This window comes from Leucopleurus acutus (assembly GCF_964270905.1).
Source record: "Leucopleurus acutus genome assembly, chromosome: 2".
Taxonomy (NCBI): domain Eukaryota; kingdom Metazoa; phylum Chordata; class Mammalia; order Artiodactyla; family Delphinidae; genus Leucopleurus; species Leucopleurus acutus.
In genome coordinates, this window is record NC_139143.1 from 67,772,631 (window position 1) to 67,798,196 (window position 25,566).

The 25,566-nt window shown below is 45.0% G+C and overlaps 1 protein-coding gene across 1 annotated transcript; it reads right to left on the bottom strand.

The window, feature by feature from the left end:
• ATP1B1 (ATPase Na+/K+ transporting subunit beta 1) lies at nt 1–25,346 on the bottom strand. Its single transcript, XM_082833179.1, has 6 exons — nt 24,746–25,346; nt 19,952–20,080; nt 7,061–7,216; nt 5,133–5,317; nt 2,448–2,528; nt 1–1,445 (listed from the first exon to the last, which is right to left on the bottom strand). Exons 1-6 carry the CDS (start codon nt 24,840–24,842, stop codon nt 1,182–1,184), a joined length of 912 nt encoding a protein of 303 aa, XP_082689305.1. The 5' UTR covers nt 24,843–25,346; the 3' UTR covers nt 1–1,181.
• Between the last annotated feature and the right edge of the window lie 220 nt (nt 25,347–25,566).

Genomic DNA, 25,566 nt, shown 5'->3' on the forward strand with positions numbered 1-25,566 from the left:
TGTGTTCATTCTTTTATTTTCCATTGTTTTAACCTGACTGAATACAAGATCAACAAGAGCACTGTACTCCTGGCAATTATGACATATGTTAGAACATGGATTTTGCACTGCAGACAACATTTAACACCGGTCTATGGGGTACTGCATTGCTTTTTATAAAGTCCAAAATAAAGATTTATTTTCAAACAAGTGACTTTGGTTTATTTCATACATTACACTTTTTCTTGCAGAAAAAAATAAAATTGTACAACTGCATAAATATAAAATTCTTCCACCATGAAAATGGTTAAAACATTCATAAAGACACAGCACCAGCAGGTGATGCCTCCAGAGAAAGGAAAAAAGGAAAGTGAAAGAAAATGTACAAAGCAAATTAATCAGCCCTATCACTAGCCAAAGTGACGGGCGCTCCAGATCTCATACACGGCTTCAGAACAGACTGGAGGACAGGGGAAGAGGAGTCAGGACAGCATTCAGTACAAAGCACAACACAACCCATCACCTTTGTGTGTGTGTTTCTGTAGTGTCACTTAAAATTTAAAGGGCAGTTCCCCCATAACAGCCCACCCCACCCCCGCAACCCAGACCCAGGAAAAATAATAATAATAATAATAAAGACCTAACAAACACCACAGGGAAAGACTATGGAGTGTGTTAAAAATGCTCATCGATGGGCCATTATCATCTTTGAAAGAGCCAAACCCAAAAAGGAAAAATAAAGTACCATGCCAGTTTTATTCCCATTGAATATTTACACCTTGGACAGCAAACTTTGCTCACGTTAAGTAGAAAACAGATACGATAAAACATGGCTTGAAAAATGACCAGAGTGTGTGCACCGAGAGTACTGTACACTAAATAAAATACACAAGGCAGCAATACTTAGGGGCCAGAAACACTGCTTACTATAAGTCAGTTATGGAATCATAATTTACAGTAAAAATGGGCACGTCCCAAGGCTCAATTTTTATTTTTCTTTTGTCATTTACAGTAGAATAAATATTTTGTTGCTATTGCTACACTTTAAATTTACATTCTAACCTATTAAATGCAGAAAGCTAGTGTAAAGCATATAGATTAAGTGTAGGTCCCATACGTATTACGGTTTGTTCAAGACTAGTAGGTTTTTGTATCTTTTTTAACTTTTTTAAATGGCTAGTGGGAAAGATCTGTGCTTGTGATCAGCTCTTAACTTCAATTTTTACGTCAAAGCGTCCCTGAAAACGGTCTTTCTCACTGTACCCAATGTTCTCACCATACGCCTTACACTCTATGCGGATTTCCGTGTCCATGGTGAGGTTGGTGAACTGTACAGCCAGCAGGGGCTGCAGGTACTTGGGCTGCAGGAGCTTGCCGTAGTAGGGATAATACTGCAGCGGGAAACCAGGGTAGCTGCCCAGTCCAAAATACTCCACGGTTCCAATTTTCTCCTTATCTTCGTCTCGCTGGAAACCAGAGAGGAAATGAGATTTTTCAGGGCTCACATCCTGGATGGCGATTTGTACTCACAGACAAATGAGACTCTCAGTCCCACAAAGCAGTCTGCAAGCTACTGCTGGAGGAAGTGGGTCATCCGCGGACATGCCAGCTCAAACCCCTCGCGGGAGGAGGTGAGCACTAACCACTGGAGGATACAGGAACCGCATCTCCCGCGAGAGGAAGAGACACACTCAGCCTAATCCTTAGTAGCCTTGAGAAACGGTCACTAAAAGGAGGCTTTCCTCACTGTACAAATGGGAAACTGCAGCAAAAGCCAACTAAGGCCTTTCTTCAAGCCAACACAACCTCCTAGAAGTAGGGCCAGCACTGAAAGAAACTCTTCAGTGTTGGCCCAGTGGATATTTTCAATGACATTACCTCCAAAAGTTTAACTATTTGCCTTTCATTTTCTTGTGTCCATTTCCTTTCTTGGTGCCAACATAAATTTGAACTGTTTGGAGATTTCCCTTTCTTTATTCTGCTTCTCTCTCTAAACAATCCATCAGGTACCTGTCTTCAGATTTAAAGGGAATACACATTGATGGTTACCTTAATATTTCAATATTGTTTTTAAAGAAAAGCCAGAAGCAATTTTTCAATGTAAAATTATTAAAAAAAAAAAACAAAACGTTGGCCTCAAGTTTTTAACACACCACGTGAGCCAGAGAAGCACTCCTGTGGGCTAGTTCACCTCAGTTCTGTAAACCAATATTCCAACTGATTAAATTCAGATATTTCGGTTTCTTGTTCCAGTTGGAGAAACTGACAGATGTTTTTATTCTTGTTACATCTTTCTGTTCTTTTAAGAAGTTTTACCCAGTGTAGCTACAATTCCATCAGCTGAGACTGATTCCTGGAAGCAGTGCTTCTTATTTCCCATGTTAAAGTTTTACCTCTAATTTAAAACAATCTCATTCATTCTCCCCTCTCTCCTGCCCCACCCTCAGTAACTCTAAAGGTCTCCTTACCTTGCCAGTGCACTGAACAGGCAGGACATATGGATTGTACTTCATCACTGGGTAAGTATCCAAGGACTCATTCTTGGGAGGCTAAAAATAAAATCCATGTTGGTCAATAAGTTTGTAAATAATTCCTTTAACTTCTGAAAATTAAAACGAGCTTGTAGCCCAAACAAGTACACTTTGGTCAATTGAAATAATAACCAAACGCTTGAGGACAGCAGAATGAATGACTCTCCTAACCAGTCTAGGAAAGGTCATGCTGTGATTTTCTTGAAAATAAATGCCCAAGTTTTGTGACCACTACAATTAAGCTGTGATGTGTAGCCCAGTACTAAATGGAACTTCTAATGGCAACCCATTAGAAGCTTTATTCAAGGACACTGAAAAATAAGAGCCAACTCAGAAATAATGCTCTCTTCTCATTTGCTAAGATTATAATTAGATGGAAAGGTTGGTTGACATTTGTTTTTATAAAACTTGGGCTTTCCTCCCGAGCCATGAATAAATAATGCCATCCTTCTCCCTCAAGCATGCCTTCTTCAAGTAAGCTTTCCTTTTTTTTTTTTTCCCTTTTTTCTTGTTTTTTTAAATCTCCAGTGGAGGCCCTGTCATTTAAGTCCCAGTTTTGTTAGGCAAGTCCAGCATGTAAAATAGATTAAAGTGGCATTGCCCTCAATGAAGGGGTCTTGTGAAGGGGTAACTCCATCGAAGGGACCCATAGTACACGTTGAAAATTACTGCTGTAGTGAAATATCCAGGGCCTGCCTTCCTAGATCCCTGGCTCAAATCCATCTCAGGAGAAGTGTGATGGACATCTACCCCCTGGAAGACAGATAGGCACTTGCTTACTCACATCAGCAGAGTATGTGAGTCCTGACATGAGATGTAACACATACATAGCCTAATCAAAGTCAGATAAAATGCACAATTCTCTGTATCAGTAAAGGACTATTTTTGGTACTGCTCTTTCTTTTGGAATATAAGAAAATGATCATCTAGATTTGCTTCTTGGAACTTTCTGCCAGCAATAGATTTATCTTTAAAAATATGAAGAGAAAATATACATTGATAAAGAAGTTACCAGAATCTATCCTCGGGGAGTGAGGGAACGGGCACATCAAGTGAGATGTGGAGTACTGCAACCTCTGTAATTCCAGCAACGAAAGAGTTGGGGATTTGGGATGCGGGGCTGAATCAGAAAGTGGCAATGGATAACCAAGGGGAATCCAAAGGAAAAAAAAAAAACAAAGACTGAAAAGAAAGAGTAGCTGAATTCATCACTTTAACAGAATATCTTTATAAATATGGGAAGAGATGTGAATCACAACAGACTCTGTGGGGGACAAATATCATTCAATGTCTATGAAAAGGAATTATCAAAAGTGAGGGATTCGGAGAGCAATGATCACGATTAGTCCTTTGGATACACTGCACCAATTCCTTTCATTGCCAAATAGCTTGTTTATCTTGGTGAAGAATTTCCTAGCAATATGAATATCAACTCTAAGTGTGACATAATGGCTTTCACCATTCTTCTTCGATTACCTCCTAGTCTACGTGGAACGAAGATTAACATTCTGTTGAGAGGTACATTAATTTCTGTAGGAGATCCAACAAGCCAGCCAGGCAAACATCCATGCACCCACTCATCCATTTTTGCCTCTGGTGGCAGTAAAGGAGTTTTGATGTATCCTTCAGTTATGTTAATAAAACTTTTCATCTCTACGTTGACTTTCTTTTGAAAATATTATTCATGGGTAATAAGCATTGCAGAAATAAAGAGCATATAATAGAAAGTTAATGAACAAAAGAGCCAGATTCCAGAAATGAAGTAAGTTTGTTCATATAACTCTGTATACTGCAGTCAATTCCTATCAGAACCAAAAACTACCCTCTTAATGGCAATGCTCTCATGAGCAAATGGGAGAAATCTTCTGTAAGAATCCACGCTTAAGAGAAAAGGACAGCATTTTTTACTTCATGAGCTGGGGGAGAGAATGAAATAAGCAGTCTTATAAAAACAAGAGATAACACCCATACAATTTTTTCTTCTAATTTTAAAGAATTGCTACCATCCCACCAAATGGTGAGCGAAGGCAATTTGCAATTGTTCAGTGATCTCTAATAGTATTTACCCATTATAAGTTGCAATAATGGCAAAAGCCAATGGCATGGTTATAAAAGTTCAACCTAGACAGTATTCAACTTCTAATTTTGAATTAGAAGTTCTAACGGAAACTTCATTCAGAAAAAAAACAAACAAAACATTTTTTCTGATGACCAGATAATTACTTCAGATTACGAGATTGTTTTTTGTTTGTTTTAAATACTGTGGCTCCTACAGTTCAGGTAGGTTTTAAATTTAAAGACATCTTTTTCTCTTTTTTACTTTTAAAGAGTTTACGTTATAGAATTACATAATAGAAATCCAGAACAGGGCCACAGGACTTACTTCAGAATTTGGCTTTGCTACACAGAATTTCTCTAACTTTAGGAAATGAGATTAATGACCTAACCCTAAGAATTCCAAGGTGGCCACAGAGGTTTTTCAGTGTTACTCTACTGATCAGGCTTCAAAACTGTCACTGAGTATCCTTTAAACATCTGTTAGGGTCTCTTTTCATACCAATTAAGGACTACATCGAACTGTGAATGGCTCATCTAAATTCTATGATTTAAAATATTACTTGCCTTAGGTTTGAAGCCCAAAACTCGGTTGAGCTTTATAATGACACATGGTTTGCCCTCTTTGTAGCCGTAAGTTTCATCATTTATTCCAGAGCAATTTCCCAACCATTCAAGCTTGAACCTGCAGACTTTTCGCTCTCCTCTTTCGTTGTTAAATTCTCCTCGCTCTTTGAGTTCGCTGGGCACATCTGAAAATGCAAACGCCATTTTCACATTGTACCAACAATTCCCTGGGCACCACTGAGAAAGGACAGGGCTCTCTTCCTTGTCACAATGACTTATTCGAAGACAGGGCTATCCTGCACTTAATGTATTATATCACCTGAGTTAAGAAAGGATTTCCAGCAAGCCATCTCTCCTCTCTCCACTGACCTTAAAAAGGTATTTTACCAAAAGCAATAGCCAGTACCAAAGCTTCACAGTGCTCGATGAGCAGCACATGATGTTGGGTCTCTGCCGATATTTCTTTCTTTAAATAATGGATGACTCCACTAATTAGAAGACTGAAAGGAAACTGGATCTCTCTTCAGGAGTAGCATCATTTGCACAGGTCGACATCAGCTCAGCTCAATAACAGGGACGTTTATAATTAGAGCACAAAAGGACTGCCAATAATTTTCAGAACTGGAAGTTTCATGGTCGGGATTTCTCGGAGCTATGCCTCTAATTAACATGTTAAACAGTAAAAAGGGAGTAGGAAAGAATTGTTTTTCCTTTTCAACCACCATTCAAGGTTTAAAAAAAATTTCTTTTTGAGTTTTTTGTCTTTTAACACTGAGTTCTTATAAGCATTTGTTCAAGTGAGAAATTGTATTGTTGCATTTTTTTATTTCAAAGCCAGAGAAAGAATAAATGAGAACAGAATTCAAGATTAAAGCATCCTGCAGGAAATGGATGCAAATACCATAAATTATATACATATTTTTAAGTCCACAAACTAACTATTTTCCGTTCAAATAAAGTGCCTCAATTCAGTCCATCTCCTGAGAAGTGATTCACTCTAAGTATCTATCATACGGGCCTTTTAATTACTACAAAGTAAGATGAAAACCTCATTTAAATTCTAATGAGAAAAATTTAGTGAAAGAGTTTCTTTTAAATTACTAAATCTTTTCAAAATGACTTAAAATGGCAATTCACCCCATATTACACAACGGTCTGCCATTTAAAGAACTGGAGGTGATAAATGCTTGAACTGAATCAGAAAAACTGGTATCACCTGGTAACTCAGAGTGGCGTCTTGTTTTGGTAGGCGTGACAACCAGGCTGGGAAATTCACACTCCAGGTAGCAAGGAGGAAGATGTGCATTCTGTCAATGGCTTAATGAAACTAAGAGCCATTGTTTACATTCATCAGTCATTCCCTTATCCATATGATGGACATAGGATAAGACATATTTCATTATCCATCCCGGCCAGGGTCTCTAAAATATACCCTGACCATAAACCCTCCTCCATCGGTATCAGTGTGGCTATAGCTAATCACACCAAAGGTTCATTTTGGTGACAGAAGGTCCTGTGAACTCTTCTGTAGGGGCCAGGGGTTGGATGGGGAGGGAGGGGGCCAGAAATCTGGAAATATAAGCAATTATATTTCTCAAAATCAATGGATGTAAGAGAATCAAATCTGTAACTGTGGTCTTTGAGTCTGAGTAGTAAAAACAGAGATATTTGGGAGTGTTCAAAAGTAAGACACCTTTCAAATACAGGTAAAAGTAATACTTGAGGCTATACTGTTTATTTCATTGTATCCAAGCCTAACCCATAAAGTGTTCCTGCTTTAAAAACAAAACAAAACAAAAAAACTATCCTCTCAGTATGGCCAGAGTTCAATCTTTTAATTATTTCAGGAGTATCTTTCAATCATTAAGTAACAAATAGAAACAGGAAATCAGAATTAACCAACAAACATCCAAAATATGTCTACTTACTGCCACAATCTTCAAAAATCATATCATCCTTCTGGGCCGAATCTTTGTACTTCTCCAGGAACCTAACTATGTTCAGCACGTATGCCTCATAACTCTTGGGATCGTTAGGACGAAAGGCAATTTCAGTCTTTTGGATCTGAGGAATCTGTGTTAATCCTAGAGCAGGAAGAAAGTTAGAAAAACACAGAGCAAAGTCATGAGTGGGAAGGTAGTCAACCAAGATACTTCAAAAGCTGACTCTCCACATATAAAACATACTTTGCTAATCCCATCTGACTAAAAAGAATGGTTTAAATTCTCTCTCCCGGGCTTCCCTGGTGGCGCAGTGGTTGAGAGTCCACCTGCCGATGCAGGGGACACGGGTTCGTGCCCTGGTCCAGGAGGATCCCACATGCCGCGGAGCGGCTGGGCCCAGCATGTCCAGAGCCTGTGCTCCGCAACGGGAGAGGCCACAACAGGGAGAGGCCCACGTACCGCAAAAAAATAAAAATAAATTAAAAAAATAAATTCTCTCTCCTGTGAAATCCTTTCTCTGGCATTTAGGTTAAATACGTAAGTACCAATGACTATGTCTTGATATCAGATGCCATTTAAGTTCCCCAGCAACGTTTCATGATAAGCATATCTGTTTTTTATGAATGAAAACACTTCTTGCACAGAAAGGTTAAGTACCTGACCCAAGGTCACAGAGGAAGTGGTGGAACCGGAATTCTAACCCAAGCATGTGGTACTCTAAAGCCTGTCATCGTTCCAGTCCTCCCTTGCGCACTGCTAGCAGGCATCTCATGCAGGTGGCTTCTCCTTTTCTAACTGTACGTAAGACTGAGCACAGACATCGTCTTCCACACTCCTTTTAATCAATTAACTTATGACCGCTGAAAATGCTACAGACTCAAGACTACTCAGTAGAGACATTTCTTTGGATCTTTTCACCTAAACTGGAGGAATATGCAATTTATGTGCAGTTACTACTCCTGCTTTCCATTCCAAACGTAAGTGGTTATTCTGAGAAAGTCAAGTGCCAGCCAGGGTATGTGCACCTTGGATTTCCACTCTTCAATGGACTTTTAGATTCTTTAACTTCTAAAAGCCTCTGTCATTCACAAGACTTCCCAAATAGATATTTGAACAACACTACACAGCACTATGCAAGACAGTGGGTGGAGAGCCAATCACAACGGCATTCTATTCCAGGACAGCCAGATAAAATACAAAATGCATGGTGAAATTTGAATTTCAGATAAACCATGAAAAAATTTTTATATAAGTATCTCTCGTGTAAAATTCAGGACATACTTACATAAATTATTCATGGTTTATCTGAAGTTCAAATTTAATTGGGCCTCCTGTATTTTTATTTGCTCATCTGGCAACCCTATTTGAATCCCCACTCCCAGACCAGCCCTCTTTGTGTTGGGCATGAAAGGTGCCTCATCGTCACAGCCCTTCAGGGTACCTCCATCACTCACCTAGGGGCTTGTTAAACATGAAGCCTGGCAGACTCCACTCCGGACCTGCCAGATCCCCATCTCTAAGGGTGGGACTTGGGAATCTCTGCTTAACAAGCTTAAAGAGATCCTTAAGCACCCTTGGTTTGAGAACCACTGCTTTAGAGAATTAGAACCTGAGGGTGGCAGTCGTGAGGTGGGTATGAAGATAACGACCTAATCAAAGTGGAAGTGATGACCAGAGTGAGACCAGACTTCAGTAGGGCCTGGGCTAAATGGCCGTTATTTTTTCTCATCATTAAGGATGGCTTTGAGCTTCAAAATCAGTTAAATAATGAGGGGAGGGGGGGCCAGCTCAGAGGGCTGAATGGGCAAGTTCTTCTGTGCTTGTAGTTCCCTAGAGGAATGGAGACGATGGGAGATGAAGACAAGGAACGTGAGGGTCTGGAGCCAGGCAGAGAGGGTGCCCGAGACAAACTACCAGTGACGTTAAGAATCATCTCGGGGGCTTCCCTGGTGGCGCAGTGGTTGAGAGTCCGCCTGCCGAGGCAGGGGACACGGGTTCGTGCCCCGGTCCGGGAAGATTCCCACAGGCCGCGGAGCGGCTGGGCCCGTGAGCCATGGCCGCTGAGCCTGCGCGTCCGGAGCAACGGGAGAGGCCACAACAGTGAGAGGCCCGCGTACCGGAAAAAAAAAAAGAATCATCTCGGAAAGGGTGATGGAGAACCTGAAGAATTTCAGGGGGAAAAAAGCTGTCAACAGTGATGGAAATGAGTCAGAGAGGAAGTAGCAGAAAATCTTCAGTTAAAAATAAAGGTTACTACAATTAAAACATTTTTTTTATGATGCTCACAAACCGTAGAAAACTGTATGACTTCAGCAATTTAAATATACCCTAAAAATGTTTTTCTACATTATTTAGTTAGAAAACTGGCATTGTGATTATTTATGGTACAAAGAGGCCACATGATAAAGATGATAGATACGTGCAAACATAAACAAAGTAAAACAAACAGAGGTCAGGAGAAGCTTTCACTGGGATTTCCTGCCTGAGCTAGTAGGGTAAATAGGGATCCCCGGCTGAAATGCTGAAATGCGCAATGTCTGGGAAGGAGGGTCATTGGTGGTTTGGGTTGTAAACAAGACATTTAAGTCAAGGTGACTTGCTTGGACCTGGGGAAGTGCAGAGACAGTCTCAGAGCCAGAGGTTAACAGAACTCAGGGGGATGGTATGTTCTCCCAGAGTAACCCTGGAGTCAGGAGAGAACAGAGCTTTGAGGGGCATTCACATGCGAGGGGCCACAGAGAAAGGCAGTGCACAGGGCAGCCAGAGAACTCGGAGGCAAATGCCTTTGAATTTGTCAGGCAGGAAGTTTGCCTCGACCCTAGTGGCGAAGGTGGTGGGCAGAAATGGACTAAGAGAAGATCTATGGGCCAAGGGTTAAACAGTGTTTTCAGGCTTGGGAAGGAGAAGGCGGGAGAGCGGTAGACAGATGAAGGGTGAAGAAGATGAGAGCAACTGTCAGAAGCCAAAGAGCAGTCTCGCCTAATCTTCAGGTAGGAAGAAGGTGGGGAACGACCGTCTGGCTGATGGCAGGGACATCAGTGTGATGAGTTACAGTCATGCCAGCCATGGTCCATCTGCAGAGCAGGTGACGCAGCAAAAAAGAAAATGCTAACAAAACGTCAGTGAGGCTGGTGTGAGATTTGGAGCAGCTCACCCAACAGGTTAAAAAGAGGAAAGTGACCCTAGAAGGTCACACTGAGAGTAAACACGGTAGGACCTAAATGGCAAGGTGAGGGTCACACAGGTCAGTGTTCCCTCTGGCCTGGCTTCAGCTCTCCTCCCCAGCAGTCCGCCTCTCACTTTCTGGCTGCTTCTGCATCCCTCTTCCAGCGGCTGTTCTATCTCCCAGATGTGTGTATGAGGATGAGGGATGTACTTCTCAGATTCTCCCAGAGAGAAAAGGAAAGCAACAAGAGGAGGTGGGATTCTGCGGCGTGCTTTTCATCCCTTCCCAATGCCAAGTGCAGGGTCTCCACTATTAAAGAGACCACGTGACACGTGGGAGACCCCAGGCATTAGCTCCTTTCACTCAGTGCTGTGGGCCCTTTACTACCAAAAGGGTACTGCTAGTGAGTGAATTCTTCAGCAGACTAACGGAAATATAGATATTATTATTACATGCACAGTGGTACCCACTGGCCCAGAAAAATGTTACACACAGTTGGTCTTGTGTCTACCAGTTTCCAAGAGCCCAAATCCTTCAGAGAGTTTGGCTTATGACCTAAGCCCTGTCAAGCCTCTATGTTACCGCATGAGAGAAAAGCAGATCACGCACTCTTGAAGAATCTCTACTGTGTTCTGTACAGAGAAGCAGCAGAAACTGGTGAAACTGAGAAGGCAAGAGGTGAAATGGACAGTTAAGCATTGGGTCTTACAATCCTGTGACTTGCCCAGCTGGATTAGACCTTGGGCCAAAGTCTCTGCCCCATCCTTTGCATTTTCAGTGATGTGACAACCTTGGCCACGGGAGCCCAGGAATGATGGGTCAACTCAGGGAGCTCGGCCGTGTCTCGCTCTCTTCTGTAAAGTTTCCCTCTGGAATCTCTGAGGGATCTCTGAACTAATATAAGCCTTAGTGACTATCCTTTTAAGATACCTAACTTCTGATCTAAATGTTGCTTATCCAGAAAAACATGAACCATTTGGGTTGAGGTCATGCAATCAGCTTCTGTCGCTAAACCCTCACCTATGGAGCACGTACATAAATAATACAAAAATATCCAGAAGGCCGCCCCACGGTCCAGTGTGGCTGTTGCTCTTCAGCCCCTCCTCACATTTCTGAAGGTCCCTCACTCTTTCACCCACCGTCTCTGCCTCCTGTCTTTTCTTTGTCCAGAACCTGCTGACCTGAGAATTCCTCTTCCTGGAAGCTATCAGAGATCAATCCCCCCCCCCCCCCCCCCCCGCAACCCGGGACGGTTCTGTTCTGGATAATCTTAAAATCTCTGATGAGACTTTCTCTAAAACATTAGGAAAATTCCTAGTCATTTCCCTAATTAGATAGCAATTAGATACTTACAAGAGGCAGATGAAGGACCCTCGACCTGATATCTAAATCCTTTAAACCATTTACTTTACATTATCAGACTAATGGAAAAAAGGGATAGAAAGAATTAGGATTGGATTTGGCAACTTCTTTATTATCTTGAGTCCACAGGCAAATTCCTCAAGCCTGACCCTCTCCAAGGACACACAAATCCCATCTTGCTGACTGGCCTTCTCATTAGTTGTTTTCACACTAGGTCAGATACTTTCAGCTGTCCCTCTCCACACTGCTCACTCCTTAACAGTCCTTAGTTATAGCTCTGGATAAGGCCGAGCTTTGTTTGCAGTGGTAACTCCCAGAGGCCAAAGATAGCAGAACACCCAATCACTAGCTTGTAGTTTCAAATTATATTCCAGGAAACAGATCTAACCTTTTGCTTCTCCAGTCTTCTGAACTTGAACCGACATTAACCACGCTGAGCTCTGTACAGCTTTGCCCTGATCTGACCATTTGCCTTAAATTACAGATTGAGTATTATCAAATAAAGCCACCTGAAAGACTGAAATGAGAATCTGGATATGTGAAATTTTAATATTTGGTTTTTAATGAGTATGTCAGCTTAACATAAGATTTGAAGTTAAAATAATAATTAAACAAACAAACAAAAACCCTTTGGCTCTGCATTTGCTTTTTTTTTTTTTTTTGCTGTAGGCGGGCCTCTCACTGTTGTGGCCTCTCCGGCTGTGGAGCACAGGCTCCGGACGCGCAGGCTCAGTGGCCACGGCTCACGGGCCCAGCCGCTCCGCGGCATGTGGGATCTTCCCGGACCGGGGCACGAACCCGTGTCCCCTGCATCGGCAGGATGGACTCTCAACCACTGTGCCACCAGGGAAGCCCCTGCATTTGTTTTTGAGTTACACTGGCCTCTCCTTGGTTCCCCATCTCCTGAGAAACAAATAAGGAAAACACTCAATCTTCGGCTTTAGTAGGTGTTCGTAGCAGGAGGGGTCAGGGCAAGTAAAAGAGGGAGGGAAAGGAAAGAGAAAAGAAAGGCTTTTCATTAAGAAAGAAGTATTTTGCTTCCAATTAGGTTTATAATGTTAGCAGGCTTATACTTTCTCCATCTACTTGTGAGTCTGAAGTACTGAAACTAGAACGCATTCATTTTAACCTTCTAGCAGTTACTCAAAGGGAATCCCAAAGCACAGCTGCTTGTACCTGTCATTTACTACATCCAATAAATCACTAGGCCAAATACTCGAAACAGGTATCATTCTCCACAGAAACCTCCAGGAGGCAAAGAAATGCTTATAAAGGTAGCCATGCACACAACACATATATATCATGTGTCTCCTGTACATTCCAAGCGGAAAAGTAATTTTCAATTAAAAAAAAAAAAAGCTGGGGGTGTGTGATTTTATACACACAGTCATACATTTCTAGGCACACATATACACACACACACACACACACACACACACACACATTTTACCCCTTCAAGTGCCACTAAGATATTTATGGGTTTTGACTGCTGTTTTTAATTTTTATTTTACCCCTGCATGATTAATATCAGTTTACCTAATAAAATACAGGGAGAGCACAGGAAAAAAGGTGCCACTGTGCCCTCTGGAAACCGGTAGCCTAAGCCTCACCTTCTGCCTCAGGTTCAGCTTTCGACTGTGGCCTGGGATCAGCTGACGTCAACCCCCCTACCTCCAGGCAGGGTCACACCTACCCTCCCAAACCCTCAAGAAGCTGCTCTTTTTGAAGAAAAGTCTTAGAAAGATGGGTTGCTGGACTTTCGCTACAGCCTATTTGGATGTTCAACAACCCTTAGTGTATGGAAATCTTTTCTCCTAAGCTGAATGCCATGCACACTGGTTGAAGGCCCTTCTCTGTTTATGGAATTACCCTTTATCATCAGAGTTTTTTTCCTGTAGTTGTATGATCATTTTCAGGCGAGCAGAGAGAATTATTTAGTTCAAGGGCTCTATCTTAGATGTGCACAGAATTTCACAGGGACATATCTTTGATATTTTGTATAGCTCGTTATTGTGCTTGTTCCCAAGATAAATGACAACCCCTTTGATAATGGGAAAATATACAGTCAAATCCTACTATTTTACGTTAATTATGCTTTTTTATCCAAGGCCAAACTGAAGAACAAGCACACATAGTATTTTGACTTGAGATATAAAATTTGCTAAGTGACCAATACTATCCCCAAACAAGACACCATGTTATCCAGGATATTTGATGATGTCTATTCATGTGTGTATGTGGGGAAAGATACTTTTCTGGTTGGAAGCCCCTAGGGGACACCTCCCTGCTCCCCTTCATCTCCCCAACTTCCCTCTCGTCTTGTCTGTGTCAGATAGGCTCTGGAGTCCTGAGATCACTAGAATGAGAGCGCTGAACAAGCAGACACCAACTGCAACCCAAGGTATTGTACCACAGACATGGAGACAGACGTGGAGGCCGTGAGGCTGGTGCTCTTTCCACTGCCGTCCTCCCCGAGCCCTTCCCCCAAGTGAGCGCAGCGGAAGCTCCGCAGATCCGTCTCCCCCTACACCCACCCCCATCTCTGCATGAAATGTATTACCTGGTCCTATTCATCACAGGGTTCTGCTCTGCTCACTCATCTAAAATGAGCATATGAACGCAGACACACTTTTTGTGTGGCTCCAAGAACACTTTTAAGTTAATTAGTAGACTTCCCGTGTACCCGAGCTGACTTATTAGTTGTACCCTTGTCTTTAGACGTGAAGAAGTGGGTGAGTTGTGGAGGCCAAACAGCGAGCCTCACCGAGGAAGGGAACCTGGAGTTTGCTGCTCCCAACCCTTTACCCAAACTACAGCTCTGGGCAGTAGCTTCCAGAAATCCTAGCGCCACCAATGCCAGCTCATCCACAGCCTTAAACTCTGGGAGTAGGTTGGCAGGACCCATCTGAGGGAGGGAGGAGAGGAGAGGGAACAGAGCGCCAGGTGGGCCTGGAGGGCATCACATATTTATCGTGTCAGCTCACGGATCAATGGAATCTAACGAAACAGCTGAAAAACACCTTGTTGGCACTTTGAAGGAACAATTCCTCTGAAGCATAAGGAATCCAAATATGTCCAACTGCCCCTCTGAAATTTAAGTGAAAGAGAGTAACATGGGTGTAATGTAGCTTGAAAAAAAAAAAAATTAAGCAATTCTGAGCTCGATATGATGACTTCTCAAAGATGTTACGGAAAAACCCAAATGAACTTTTTTGGCCAACCCAATACAATGAGATTGGAATTACAGGTGCCTTCTATCTTAATGGATTTGAAGACAAGATGTTTCCCTCTGCCAATCAAGATGAAATGGAGTCTGCTGGTGGTGGCAGCGTGGGCTGCCGGTCTTCCCACCCTGTTTATTCTTCTGCCTTGATGCTGGTTACCATCTCACGGTAAATATGACCCTTTAAAAATGAATTATTGGGCTTCCCTGGTGGCACAGTGGTTGGGAGTTCGCCTGCCGATGCAGGGGACGCGGGTTCGTGCCCCGGTCTGGGAGGATCCCACATGCCGCGGAGCAGCTGGGACCGTGAGCCATGGCAGCTGAGCCTGCACGTCCGGAGCCTGTGCTCCGCAACGGGAGAGGCCACAGCAGTGAGAGGCCCGCGTACAGCAAAAAAAAAAAAAAAAAGAATTCTTCCGGCACTGAGCCATCTTTACTTCAAAGCAAAACAAAAAACCTGTCCACAACCTAACAGGAAGAGAAGAGTCCACATATTCATACCTGCTTACCAGGAAGTAAGGCAGCTGGGAATCTCCCTGGACCCCCTGACTGACACACACACTTGGGTTCATCCCACTGTGGCTCTGTGAGCAGCAGGGATGGAAGAGGAGACTCTTCCATTACACCACTGGCCAGGCAGCGAAAAGTGCACGGTCAAACCAGGGACGGGGCCTCGTGAGCGTGACCGTGGGCGGGGAGGGGGAGCGGGCACGCTCGCGTGCCTCCTGCCCTCTCAAGCATGCTGACACCCATGTCTCTCTCCAGATCCAGCACCGTTAACATGGTGAGGAGAGATGCCACTGACCAACCGCTGAGGACTTTCCTAAGAGGGTCCCTCAGGGAGGAAAGCTTGGTAGGGGCTAATCCAACAAATGCGGGTATTTTAGAGGGAGAGATTACAGAAGCAACACAATGTCACCTGAACATTTTTCTTCAACGTGTTTCCTAACCCAACTTCTCCCGAACCCTTTTCATGGACAGCTAAGATTCTATTACCTTCATGAAAATCTAAGTGTCATATCATCTAAGTGTCAAAGCATCTCTGTTATATCATCCAAAGCCTGGAAATACTGAATTCAATATCCAAAAAGAAGAAACTGCTGCTTCCAGTGAAATGATAGGGCTATAAAAATAGAGGTGGCTGTTAATAATGCCACCTAATGCCACTAGGTTTGCGACTATAAAGTACTATTCACCTTACAGATATTTATCATCTCTTTTAACCCTTACACCTATTATTCCCATTTTATAGATCAGAAAATTGAGGCTCAGTGAAGTTAAGTACTGTGTAGAATGGTGGGATTGTGTCCAGCGCCACAGCCCCTGCTTGTCATTCTCAGGTCAATTTTACTGGGAACCTCTGTGTCGTGGCTTAGGACCTCAGGGGCTGCTTTCATATTTAGCTTAGGCAATGTGAAATTGCCAACACGTAACCATTTCTGACCCACAAAAATAGCAAATTAATATGTTTCGACATAAAATCCCAGTAGCCCTTGCCTTCCAGGTTGAGCAGGCAGATCTGTTCCAATATCTCATAGCAACACAACTCTGTAAGACATTATAAGCAGTGATGGCCACCACTGCTCAGAGCAAGAAACCGTACATGTCATCCATTTTTTCTTACATTTTTCTTCCGTTTGATGATTTGGTCCTTACTCTGAGACTTCTGGGTTTAGCCCAGCATCTTGTCCATTGCTACAGACGTACCGACCCAAATGCACCGCACAATTGCCACTGCTTAATTTGACCACATTCACACATGTTATTTAGAAGAGATCTGATTACTAGGTATTCCAGTGTGAAAAGGGCAGTCAAGACCCAGTCTGGCCAGGTGTGTATTCACGACTCAAGTTTAGTTAATAATAGCATTAATAAGTCTTTATATCTTTAAATGATGTACCAGCTCTTTCACTCTCACTAGGTCCACTTGACTTAAATATACACTTTTCTCCCTTTAACTGTCATGAAAATACAGGCTTAGAGATATTAAGTTGAAGTCAAAAAATTGCCAGGGTATCCTTCCATATATTCCTTCAGTTCGTGGCCTGAAGAAATAGTTACTGCCTACCAAAAATACAAATTCTTAAGATCGTCTCTGAAAGATGCCAGGAGGAGGGCTCAGGAGGGTCCCTCAGAGCACTCGGGGAGAGTCCACGGGCTGCCCTTCTTCGTAGCAAGTGCTCTGCCGACCTGGCCTCCCGGTTCAAAGGCCTCTATCATTTTCAAATTAATGCCATGTCCCTTGGAAAGGCGAGGGTAAAAGGGGGCTTGACCTAGACTCTCCTGGCAAGGTGATGGGTGAGGGGATGATGAAAAGGAGAGACAGAGAAGTGACAAAGAACCCGAGGGACAGGGCAGGGAGGATGGAGAACTGAGGAAGCACTTTTCCTGTGACTCAGACCAAAGGACAGGAGTGCATATTTCCAAGATGAGCCACCAGCATTCCTTTGGAGAAGTGACGGTTTGTCAGGTCAGTCCAACTGCTGTGAGGACACTAAATATAGGTACTCAGAATGTGTCTTTTAGGAAGGGGCTGGAAGGAAGGGGAGGGAGGGAAACGGAGAGAAGGCACCTCGGCCAGTAGATTTTCCAGGCAAGGTCATTTACAAGCCCTTACTTAAAAGGTCCATCTCTTTGGCTATTTCTTTTTGAAAGTGAAACTTCCCTTTCTGCAGAGAACATGAAGAATATTTTTAATTTTATTAAAAAAGACTGATACCCCGAAGTCAAACTAGTCAAGGACTAGTTTTTAAATCTAGGAAATTAAAGAAAATGCTTGACTTTGGGGTCGCCTTTGACTTCGAGTATAAGAATTATTAGAAAATGGCATCATGATTGAAAATTAGCTTTTAAATGGCAAAAAAAGAGAAAAAAATAAAAGGTCTACACAAATTTAAATTATGACTAATGCTATCATAAAAACTCTAGCAGAAGTGAACGTGAGGGACATCCCTGGTGGCGTAGTGGTTAAGAATCCGCCTGCCAACGCAGGGGACACAGGTTCGAGCCCCGGTACAGGAAGATCCCACATGCTGCGGAGCAACTAAGCCCGTGCGCCACCACTACTGAGCCTGCGCTCTACAGCCCGCGAGCCACAACTACCGAGCCCGTGTGCCACAACTACTGAAGCCCGCGCACCTAGAGCCTGTGCTCTGCAACAAGAGAAGCCACCGCAATAAGAAGTCCACGCACTGCAGCGAAGAGTAGCCCCCGCTCAACGCAATTAGAGAAAGTCCACGTGCAACAACAAAGACCCAACACCGCCATAAATAAAAATAAATTAATTAATTAATTAATTTATTTAAAAATATATTTAAAAAAAGAGAAACCACTGCAATGAGAAGCCCGCGCACCGCAACGAAGACCCAATGCAGCCAAAAAATTAATTAATTAATTAAAATAAAAGTGAACATGAAAAGACACACCGTGCTTTACTATCACAAAAGCCAGAGTCCAACATGTTTACTTAAGATCCTACGCTTCACTGTACCAACCAGAATTCTTGCTTCAACCTTTCCACAGACCCACCTCTTTTAGGAAACAGTTGCTGGAAACTGGAATATTATTAAGCAGTCATTTTATATACTTACATGTTCTCTTTTTTCCACTTCCAAAATCCCCTAGATCTAAATTTATCTGGAAATATTTAGGGGTTCTCTTACAGTAGAGGACTACTTGACTTGGGGCTAAAAACCAGTGTTTTCCATCTCCATATTCTGATGATTTTCTTCCGAGGGACTTTCTCATGCCCAAGGAGGAGGTGGACACGACAAGGCTGTGACTGGCGGCCGCACCTGATCAAGGCTGCTCAGTCCCATGAAGATAGCCTCAAGATTGTCACCTCAGTACAGCTGTTACTAAACCGTTGCCCAGGGAAAGTGTAGAGGGGACGCGTCATTGCCACCCCCAGCGGCAGGCAGCCTCAAGGTCACTGACAATGTGAGAACCCGGAAGTTATGCAACATTTCCTCTCTCCAGGTCCCGACAAAGACTTTTAGATGAGCCAGACAGTACAATCACAAACAGAACAACCGGTTGTGGCTGCTGTCTTGTCCTTCTGTCAGCGTCAGGCATGAGGGCAGTGGGTCTCCCCAGGGTTTAGTGACCAGCGTGGACATGCACGCGTACAGGGCAGGTCACTCAACAGTGACAGCACCCACATCACCGCAGGGCACTCATGCGGCAGTTTGCATTCCTCTATGATAACCTCTTTGTTGCCCCAAGTTTTCAGAGCTAAAGGAGACAGTTAACCTGCAAAGGGGGCCCAGAAAGCCAATAAATAAGACTCCTATTAAACAAACAGGCATATATATTGAGAAGTGAAAAGAGAGAGTGCCTTTGTTCAAGGTCAAGTTGCCTGTGAATAGCAGGTGGAAGAATGGACCCCTGAAGTCAGGGCTCGTCTCCCTGGGAGCGGGTGGCCATTTCAGAGCTTCTCATCATCCCTAAAAATAAATTAACCTTTAAAAATGGGAGCCAGGACTTCCCTGGTGGCGCAGTGGTGGGGAGTCCGCCTGCCGATGCAGGGGACACGGGTTCGTGCCCTGGTCCGGGAAGATCCCACATGCCGCGGAGCGGCTGGGACCGTGAGCCATGGCCGCTGAGCCTGCGCGTCCGGAGTCTGTGCTCCACAACGGGAGAGGCCACAGCAGTGAGAGGCTCGCGTACCACCAAAAAAAAAAAAAAAAAAAAAAAAAAAAAGGGAGCCAGATTGGTTTTTTATAGGATTTATCTGAGTCATAGGCCCCTGAAGCAAGTGAAAAATGTGCGTGAGAGCTGGAAAGGCCCTGTAATGATCCCACTAACCAAGCCCTTGGGTGGGAGGGACGAGGAGAGCAAGGCTGTGGTTGGGAGTCACAGAGGCGGTGAGTGGCAGGCTGGGTAGAGGACCAGGGCTCTCCTCGCTCCCAGCAGAGCTGGGAAAATAAGATGCCTGCAACCCTAGGAGCTTTGCCTGCAGTGCAGGTAGGAGAGCTGGCTGCAACAGACAGAAGTCCCGATTTTTCCTTCCTAGGCTGGGTTTAAGACCACATGATAGACAATTTTCAGAAGAATGTTTTCGCCATTGAAAAAGTCACGCTCCTTCTACCTCCAGAAAAACTGAACTTATTCACGTTCGTTTTACCTGGTGGAGCCACTCGGTCCTGATACGTGGGCTTAAATTCACTGATGGTGAGCAGCATCACTTGGATGGTTCCGATGAAGATGCCAGCCAGGCAGCCATAAAATATTACGTAGAACAGAAGGATCTTGACTGCAAAGGGAACAGACAGAAACAAAAAGGCTGTGATGCAGTCACATGCTCAGAATGCAAGGCAAACCCTCCCAGAGACGAATGCATTTCCTTCCCGGCTTCCCCTCCAAGCTGTGTCTTCAGAGCTTCCTTTTCCAACATTGATCAAGAGAGTGCATCTCGTTCCCAGACTGTAGGGTAAAAACAGGGGGATGGGCAGCCCTCCATTATAGTGCATGTGTGTTCCGGGTAGAATGAATATTCAATTAGAAGTAAGGTTCTTTATAGGAAATAATTTTATTCCCTAATTAAAAACAAAATGTCACAGGACTTCCCTGGTGGCTAAGTGGTTAAGAATCCGCCTGCCAACGCAGGGGACACGGGTTCGATCCCTGGTCTGGGAAGATCCCGCATGCCGCGGAGCAACTAAGCCCGTGAGCCACAACTACTGAGCCCGCATGCCACAACTACTGAAACCCACGTGCCTAGAGCCCGTGCTCTGCAACGAGAAGCCACCACAATGAGAAGCCTGAGCACCGCAACAAATAGTAGCCCCCGCTCGCTGCAACTAGAGAAAGCCCGTGCAGCAGCGAGAACCCAACACAGACAACAAATAAATAAATAAATAAATGTTCCTTTAAAAAAAAAATGTCCTGAAGATCATCAATAAAACCTAGGGCTGTGTTTGTGTGCTTATGCAGTGCATTTCAAATATGACAACACACTTCCTTAGAGACTGATGTTTTCTTTGCTTGCTTATCCTTTGACGTTTCAATACTACAATCCGGGCTCTGCTGCTTCTCCAAACATTCAAACACCTGTGAGTTTTTATGCTGAGAAAGAGCAATGAACGCTGAGAGACCCAGTGAAGCTCTCCTGACCAAGTACACTGTCTTTCCTTTCAGGGGCACCAGACAAGAAAAAAAAAAAAAAAGGGAAGGAAGGAACTGCTATAGTAAAAATGGCAAGCACCTTTTTATTTCATCTTCTGACTAGACTCAGACTAAGGACTGACTTGATAAGCTGCATTTTCCTCTCCCCCTAGTTCACAGGACAACAGAATGGAGGCTGAAAGAGCTGCAAAAGCCAAAACAAATAAATAACAAACCGAGAAGCCCATGGACTGGAATGGGGCTATCAGCTACTGGTTTACAGGGATTATCTCCCCAATTAGCCGCATAGTAACAGGCTGTACTAGGCACCACCGGGCAGCCCTGTGCCAGCCACTCAATGTGAAGGCAGCAGTGGGAACAGTGAGCCGTAGGGTTATCAAATCTGAAACATGACTGCACAAGGCTCCTGCATTACATGCTGGGGTCCTTGGGAGAAAGCAACAGAACAAAAGCATCATTGAAAAGAAGTGTGTGTGTGTGTGTGTGTGTGTGAGGTCAGGAGGGAGTGGGTTCACTGTGGCTGTGATCAGCCAGGTTCGCCTTCTCCGTACATTTAAAAGCTCAACTTTTCTATCAGCAAATAAATAGTTCAGGGGAAAATCATACTCTAGAGCTGTTAAAACAAGCCAAACACACATAAAACCATACCAAAATGCTTAATCCTTTTTCTCCCCTATTAAAAAAGAAAAGAAGGAAAAGGGCAAAGACACAAGCAAAGATAAGGAAAAATGAAAAGACTGTACAATCCAGAACTATAGCTCCCCAACTCAATCAGTGCTTCCCTGCAGGACAAGGGTTAAGTGCTGCATTCTGTATCCAGGCAGCAGTAGGCAAATGGCAAGGCTGTGACGTCAAGAGATCTGGAAAAATTTTCCAGTGAATGCTCCTAAGAGGTACAAGAGTTGGTATAACACGGTCAGAGAGAGAACTGTTGTATCCTCTTTTTTGCTGCCCTCACCTCATCTTGGCACTCTCTGCCTAACCACGGAAGCATTTTTATACTCATTCCTTGGACTCCAGATACCTAATTCTAACAACATGAGGAGATACATAATTGAGGCTACGATTTAAAATACAAATATGATTACGGAAAAACAACCCATTCTGCAAGCACGCTGATTAAATTGAAGGAGATACAGCCTTTCCTATCTGCCCGACACTATACGCTAAGGGCAGTGGGGGATTCTTCTCTTTTGCTCGGAGACGTTACTTGGCACAGTTTCCCCCGTTGGTGCTGTGAGGTCACTTGGTTAGAGTGGATGACGCAGGTGTGGCAGGGCCTATGCAGTGGGGGCTCACCGACACACAGGCTCAGAAAGAAAAGCTGGGCATACTGTACCAACCAGCCAGGGTGGCACAGAGGGTAAACTTTAGAGACTTTTTTTCCTTTGAAGCAATGTTTCTTCCTTTTAAAAAATACAAGTAATATAGAGGTTTTCCAGTTAGGAAACAAACAAACAAAGAACGAGTACCCTTCAAAAGGTCACAGACAGAAGGGAAAATGGCATCTGGGCCCAGCAGTAGACATAAAAATCTACCAACGCCTGTATTAACTTAATAAAAAGGTAGAAAGCACCAGGTGATTTGTGTGCTGCGCTTTCTCCAGCAGGTGACAGGCGAGGCTCCTGCGTCCATCTTGGTGAAAATCTACCTACAAGCGAACTGAACCAAGGGCAACCTGCCCTGGTCCCAAGGGCATCCACGTTGGGCCCAGTACTAGAAAGGTGGCATTTTCTCCATAGGAGACACAGCTGCTGCCACTCTCTCTGCCTGTGAGGGGCTCTGTCATTTCTTACATTGCCAGAAAGGAGTAAACATATTAGTGCAAAATAAAAACCAGATTTTTTAACCCAGCATCTTGGAAAATGGAAGGAAAGATGAGACAAGAGCACCAGTCCTGATGTCTGCATTCATTAATCAGTGTATTTAACACTTTGCTGTATGTGGTATCAAGACACAAATATCAACACAGTCTCTCTCATACGGAGGTGCTGCCTTATAAAATGTCAGCTTACAAAACAAGTCGTTTCATACTGCCTTACCCTCTAAAACAAATATCATTCTGGAAATGGAATGAGGAACGAAAGACATTTTATGAGAGGGAAAAACACTAGAGGGCAAATTTTACAATATGGCTGGGGTCAATGCAGCCCCTGGCCCATGACGAGGCTGGGGTCAGATCATCGTGGTAGGAACCTCCAGTGAATCTGGGAGAAGAGGGCCCATTCTGCAGTGCACCCCTCAGGCCTCACTCGAGTTACCAGGAGTTGCTGGGAGACGGCCCAGGCCAGGAGCTGTTCACCCTACAAAACACCCAGAGTTCTTCAGGCTTTTCCTTCCACGTTAAGAAAACACAGAGAGCTATCTTTCTGCGTGAGAAACTATGGCAGTAATCCCACTGAAGAACAGAGTCTTCCCAAAACAAAATATAGAATACAAGCTAAAAGCCATCCCTTTAAAGACCTACATTTAACATGGCTCAGGGATATCTATGCTTCTCAGCACAGGTATGGGATGAGGTTTCACCTTGACTAACCTTGAAATGTGATGCATTATTAACCCTTTACTTTTCAATCAAAGAGACCCACTACAGGCTGCATTTTTTTTTTTCTCTACAAAAATCGTATATTCCAGCTTCTTCCGTTTCAAAATGTCAGCCAAGCATTATTTCCCTGACTCATTCTCCTGCCGATGCTCACAGATCCTTCCAATCAGGAGCACCACATCAGCACCTACCCAGGGCTCCCTTAGTGGCTGCAGTGGTGGTGCTAGTGGTGTCTATGATGATGATGATGGTGATGATGATATTAGAGAAGGAGGGGGCAGTGATGCAGGAGGGGGGGTTCCCTCCCTCTCTCTCTCTCTCCCCAGCAGTCACGACTGTTACAGATTTGCCTACAACTCTGCCCTTCAAAATGACCTTAAAAAAAATGTCACCCTTCCCGTGTAGAGAGGTGGAAGACAAGTAAGGTATTTAATTTTCAATGGGGGGGAAAAAAAAGTCTATCCAGCCAAGCAACAGGCTGCCCAAAATCTTACAAGATAACCTGCTACTGCCTTTGTGCTATTTATTTCTTACAGTAACCCTTCACCGTAATCAACCCAAGCTACTGATTCTGCATCTCTCTGTAGACACTGAAAACAACCAGGCTTTGCCATGTTTTGGGGCCAAGGCTCAGAAACGAAGTCCTGACATGGAGCTTCCTGGGCCATTTCTGGGCTGTGATGACTCCAGGGTAGGTCATCGGGGGAAACTCTGGGCACCGCTACGAAATACTGCAGTGTATGGATTCTGCCACCATCACCGCCGCCCTCCCACACCCGCCTTTTGAGGTACATATTTAGACTAGAAGAAAGCTGCTATAATACACAACCTCGCCTGCATTCGATCCGATTACCCTCATGCGGTTCTCTCAGAGCCTCAGATCTCATTTTTAAGGACTTGAAACATGTCTATAGGGAGAGGCATATCTAGTCTCCCACAGCCTGACCATTCCCAGGACGGAAGAGCTCAAGCGACGCTCCGATAGACTGCAAATTACCAAGACCGCTAAAATATACATAACCCTCTACCTGGCGCGCTCCTATCCCCACCCCGCGTCTAGCCCGGGGACTCCGCATTCCGCACAGGATGACAAGCCCAGGCCGGCGCAATCTGAGCAGCGCTCAGCACCCGACCCCCTCCGTCCTCTCCAGCGCGCAGCGTGCGGAGCGGTCCGCAGAGCCTGCGCAGGGGATGCGCCTACAAGGAAAGACAAGGCGCTAGGAGCAGAGCTGCGGACCCCGTACTTACACCAGCTGCCACCGGTTCTGCCCAAAAACTCCTTCTTCTCCGAGTTCCAGATGAATTTCTTCCAGCTGCCCTCCTCCTTGGCTTTTCCGCGGGCCATGGTGGCGGGTCAGCAGCTGCCGCGGGGACTAAGGGTGGGAGACTGCGGCGTGCGCCCTCGCGTCCTCCCCGGCTGCCGGTCGGCGTCCCCGGCCTGGCTCTCCGCAGGCTGCACCCGCCGCTGCCGCTGCGGCTCTCAAAGTGCCAGACGCGCGGTGGAGGAGCAGAGGCAGGAGGGGGAGGCGGCGGCGGGGGCGGGGGCGGAGAGAGGAGGGAGGGACTGCGCACGCTGGGCGGCTCCGAGCCCCGCACCTATTGGTGGGCTCACGGCCGCTCGCGGGCTCTCTTTGGTCCGCCACGCGCTCCTCTTGCCCGTGGGGGGTTCGGGGGCTACACGAACCCGCAGCTGCCGCTCCCGCTGCCGCCGGGGACGCGTGCTCGGCCCCCACCTCCTGTGACCTCTGCAGAGACAGGCAGGGGACAGGAGAAAGTCAGAGGCAAGAGGACGGACCAACGGGCTGCGGGCCTAGGACCCTGAGGCCAGCCACGAGCAGAGAAATTGGCTGAGGGCGCATGCCCTACCTTTACTATATACCGCGCCTAGGCGGCCGGGCGCCCCGCCCACTAGCGGCCCGGCGGGCCAATCGCCGGCGCGGAAGGGGAGGGGCCTAGGGCTCGAAGGGGCGGGCGCGGGGCCGGCACAAAGGAGCCGGAGCGGCGGCGTGAGGGGCGGGCTGGAGAGCGGGGGCGCGGAGAGGGGCCGGGGGAACGGCGAGCGGCCCCCC

Coding starts and splice junctions, on each gene's coding strand:
- ATP1B1 (XM_082833179.1), bottom strand. CDS start 24,842: ATGGCCCGCGGAAAAGCCAAGGAGGAGGGCAGCTGGAAGAAATTCATC. Junction 20,081..24,745: donor CAGAACCGGTGGCAGCTGGT/GTAAGTACGGGG, acceptor TTCCCTTTGCAG/TCAAGATCCTTCTGTTCTAC. Junction 5,318..7,060: donor GATTTTTGAAGATTGTGGCA/GTAAGTAGACAT, acceptor TTGCATTTTCAG/ATGTGCCCAGCGAACTCAAA.